The sequence below is a fragment of the Curcuma longa genome, unplaced genomic scaffold (genome assembly GCF_044706935.1).
Source record: "Curcuma longa cultivar G26 ecotype Majalengka, Jawa Barat unplaced genomic scaffold, ITB_CL_G26_1.1 utg2646_np1212_2152390_RagTag, whole genome shotgun sequence".
Lineage (NCBI taxonomy): Eukaryota > Viridiplantae > Streptophyta > Magnoliopsida > Zingiberales > Zingiberaceae > Curcuma > Curcuma longa.
The window spans coordinates 1,535,286-1,539,794 of NW_027435599.1; the positions used below are offsets into that span (position 1 = coordinate 1,535,286).

At 35.9% G+C, this 4,509-nt stretch overlaps 1 protein-coding gene across 1 annotated transcript; it reads left to right on the forward strand.

The window, feature by feature from the left end:
• The first annotated feature begins 890 nt into the window (after positions 1-890).
• LOC141819887 (70 kDa peptidyl-prolyl isomerase-like) lies at positions 891-4,299 on the forward strand. Its single transcript, XM_074707143.1, has 13 exons — positions 891-1,150; positions 1,290-1,376; positions 1,874-2,134; positions 2,221-2,295; positions 2,381-2,461; positions 2,550-2,744; positions 2,823-2,912; positions 2,993-3,168; positions 3,244-3,369; positions 3,455-3,601; positions 3,670-3,797; positions 3,869-3,989; positions 4,083-4,299. Exons 1-13 carry the CDS (start codon positions 958-960, stop codon positions 4,134-4,136), a joined length of 1,734 nt encoding a protein of 577 aa, XP_074563244.1. The 5' UTR covers positions 891-957; the 3' UTR covers positions 4,137-4,299.
• Positions 4,300-4,509: the final 210 nt, after the last annotated feature.

The following is a 4,509-nucleotide window of genomic DNA, read 5'->3' on the forward strand; positions in this document are numbered from 1 at the left end:
GATGAATAAAATTGAATTTATATTGTAGTAACTATGAAATAGTAATTATTCAATATAAATATTTTTGAAAGTCAAGTATGTATTATAATAATTACAAAATTATAATTATTATAATATATGTAACAGCTATAAATAACAATTTCACAGCTCCTATAACGAATTCAATTGATTTAGGATTTAAATAGAAAATAATAATAAAAAAGTATCAAAGAATAATTAAATAATTATATATAACTTGTTGATGACGTGAAATGCCTTTCATATAAAATTAAAATGGAACGCCTTAATCATTTCAAAAAATAAGAATGTTCTTTTGATTTTTACACCTTTTCTTTTAATTTATGAATAAATTTGAAATATTCGATCTCTAAAATATTTATTATTATAATTAAATTAGATTAGACATACCAAACTATACTATTTAGCGATTTTATTAAAAGATGCATTTAACCTTATAAAATACTTAAACACAAACTCTATTTTTTAATTTTCTTTGTATGTTTTCAAAATACACTTTATCCATTACATTTATTATCGTTGAAATAAGTCGAAGTGATATAAATTGACTATTAAGTTAGCTGAAAAATTAGTTTAACCAACCATCAAATAAATAAAACACATTTAATGGCCACATGAAACTCAAATTTTAAATATAATATTAATATTTAATATTTAATACACTAATATCAGGCCTATTATTTATAAATTTATCTTTTACACTTTAAATATAAAATAATATTTTTAAAATAAGAAGTCAGTCCTAAATTTGGAGCTTTTCATACATTACACGCAAAGATTTCTCCGGAAGAATCATGGTCCTCGGGAAGTTTCTAGAACCCTGATTTCTGTATAAAACCCTCTCTTTTCGCCTCTTCCTCAGATCGATTTCCTTTCGCTTTCTCGCTCGCCGCAAATCAGTACACTGCCACATACGCTCCGTTCTCCCACGAATCGGCCATGGATGAGGACTTCGACATGCCGATGCCCTCCGGCGAGGACATGATGGACGAAGGCATGATGGATCTCCCCGACGACGGCCCCGTCCTCAAGGTTGGGGAGGAGAAGGAGATCGGGAAAGAGGGGCTCAAGAAGAAGCTTGTCAAGGAGGGGGAAGGCTGGGACATGCCCGAGGTCGGAGACGAGGTTGAAGGTACGCGATTTTCGCGGCTCCGTATTTATCCTGTTGCGATCACTGCATTTTGGGTTCTACACTTTGGAAAATTTTCGCATTTCATGAGTTTTGACGATTTTTAGTGAAAAGATCTTAATATTTGAGATGTTGGTGACAGTGCACTACACTGGGACGCTGCTCGACGGGACTAAGTTTGATTCCAGCCGCGATCGGGGTACACCCTTCAAGTTCAAGCTCGGCCAAGGTAGGAGATTTTTGTGCCTAGCATGACATATTTTCTTTTTTGTCCATCAAAATTCCGTCATTATTCATGTCTGTCCATATTTATTTTGATTGCGATCTGTAATCAGGAACGCTAATTCACAGTTTCAGCATTTAGTGGATTTTGTTTTTACAGTCGAATCCTTTTCACCAAATATTATTCAAGATTAGGTTAGCTAGATTTTTTTTGTCCAATTTTTTTATAGCATATTCACTATGAAGTCTTTCATTGAGAAGTTTGTGGTTTAATTTGTTGAAACTTTTGATTTTTGGTATGAAGAAAGAGTGATGCATCCAGCATCTTTAGGTGATTTAAATCACTGGATCATTTGCTATAATGATCAATAGATACTACTATCCTTAGTTGCAGTTCCTCTGGCTCACCGTTGGAAGTATTTCTATATCTGTTGGCACTTACACAAGCATATAAATGGCTCGTTCTATTTGATTGATTGTTACTGTTTGATTTACGCTATCCAGGTCAAGTAATAAAGGGGTGGGATCAAGGAATTAAGACCATGAAGAAGGGTGAAAATGCCATCTTCACCATCCCTCCTGATTTGGCCTATGGTGAATCTGGTTCTCCACCGACTATCCCACCTAATGCTATTCTCCAATTTGATGTTGAGCTACTATCTTGGTCTAGCGTTAAGGACATTAGTAAAGATGGAGGGATAATCAAGAAAATCCTGAAGGAAGGAGTGAAATATGAGAACCCAAAAGATTTAGATGAAGTACTTGGTAAGCACCTTTTTTTTCCTTTGACTGTTTTATCTGTCCTATCTTGAGAAATAATAAATTTTAACAATCTTCGTTTTTTTATTCAGTGAACTATGAGGCAAGGCTCGAAGATGGAACTGTGGTTTCAAAGTCTGAAGGAGCTGAGTTCACAGTTAAAGACGGTAAGTGTTGATTGTTATGGATATGAGATGAATTTTGTAGTGGATCTTAACTGCCCATTCTTACTGGAACAATTTTTCTGCTCAGGTTACTTCATTCCTGCATTTTCTAAAGCTGTGAAGACCATGAAGAAAGCTGAAAAAGTTCTTCTCACGGTAAAACCGCAATGTGAGCAACAAAACTATTCTTTGGTGTATTCTTAAATTAGTGCATAACTTGAATCTCATAACTATATTTTTTTTTTTTGGGAGGACAGATGCATTTGGTGAGAAGGGTAGGCCAGCCGCTGGCAATGAGGGTGCGGTGCCACCAAATGCCACCCTTCAGATTGAACTTGAATTAGTCTCGTGGAAGACTGTTACTGAAATAGGAAATGATAAGAAGATACTGAAAAAGATTCTCAAGGAAGGAGAAGGTTATGAACGACCAAATGATGGAGCAGTAGTCATAGGTAATGCAAAGTTTGATGTATTTCTTTGCAATAATAAAAGAGATCAAATTCTTAGCTATGAAACTTTGATTCTATCAGTGAAATTTATCGGTAAGCTACAAGATGGGACAGTCTTTGTGAAGAAGGGGCATGACGACCAGGAACCTTTTGAGTTCAAAATTGATGAAGGTAAGTTCGGTTGTATGTGTTTCTGGGATTTCACTGAACTGGTCGTTTGTTTAACCTTTTTGAATTAACTTGCTTAACAGAACAAGTGATCGAGGGTCTCGACCGAGCTGCAGCAACCATGAAGAAAGGGGAAGTTGCCCTGGTTACTATCCCGCCTGAATATGCATATGCCTCCACTGAATCAAAGCAGGAACTAGCTGTGGTTCCTCCTAATAGCACTGTCTATTTTGAAGTGGAAATGGTGTCTTTTGTCAAGGTTCAATTCCTTTCTCTATTGGTTTCAACCTTTTTCGATTAGGTCCTGCAACTAATTTACTCCCACTGCTCTTAGGACAAGGAATCATGGGACCTCACCAACAATCAAGAGAAAATTGATGCAGCTGCGAAGAAGAAAGAGGAAGGAAATGCACTATTCAAATCTGGGAAATATGCTCGAGCTTCAAAGAGATATGAAAAGGTCTGCTCTGCTTAACACTCTTTTATTCATTCTAGTTCCACAACTCCTAAATATGGCATCACCAGCTTACTCATTTAACCTCCAGGCATCAAAGTTCATAGATTACGACAGCAATTTCTCAGAGGAGGAACAGAAACAATCTAAAGCACTTAAGGCGGCATGCAACCTGAACAATGCAGCTTGCAAGCTGAAGCTCAAAGACTACAAAGAGGCAGTAAAGCTTTGCACCAAGGTACAACACTCGATTCATATCAGCTTCATTAAACTGCATACAAATTTTAAAAATGAAAAAATATATAGGTGCTAGAGATCGAGAGCAGAAACGTGAAGGCTCTATACAGAAGAGCACAAGCTTACATTCAACTCGCCGACTTGGACTTGGCGGAGTCGGACATTAAGAAGGCACTCGAAATTGATCCAGACAACAGGTACGGGTCAAACATTTCTTCAGGATTAAACTGATCCTTTGTTTTCTACGTATTCTCATAATTAATTTCAGAGATGTGAAGCTGGAATACAAAGTGTTGAAGGAGAAAGTCCGGGAGTACAACAAACGAGATGCTAAATTTTATGGGAACATGTTTGCCAAGCTGAGCAAATTGGAGCCCCCAGAAGCAAACGTAAAGCATCCTACAGCCATTTCAGTATTTGATGTTCTTATACTTCATCAGCTGACTTAGTGGTCCTTTTTTTTGTTTTTTGTTTTATTGCAGAAGACTGAATCGAAGCAGGGGACAGAACCCATGAGCATTGACAGTGCAGCCTGAGGGGATTCAGCTGATTGGTTTTTAAATGTACTGTTTCTTCTTTTTAATCTGCAATGTTGTCGTTCTGGTGTTTTCTGATTCAGAGGTCTCTCTCTTTTTGTTTCTGATTCAGCACTTATTGTTATTGCCAGAGTGATAATACTATAAAGTGTGATTTTCATAATTTTCTAGCATTTATTGCCCTATTGTTTCCAAGCTAATTATTATTATTTTTTCTGCGCATTATAACAGTTTACATAAGTATAAATTTACTTTTAATTAGACATATACTTTTTTATAAAATGATCTTTTTTAAAAAAAATGTACAAATGGATGCGAAGAACATATATAAGGGTTCAAAAAGAGTTGAAATTAATTTATCATGATTAAGGAA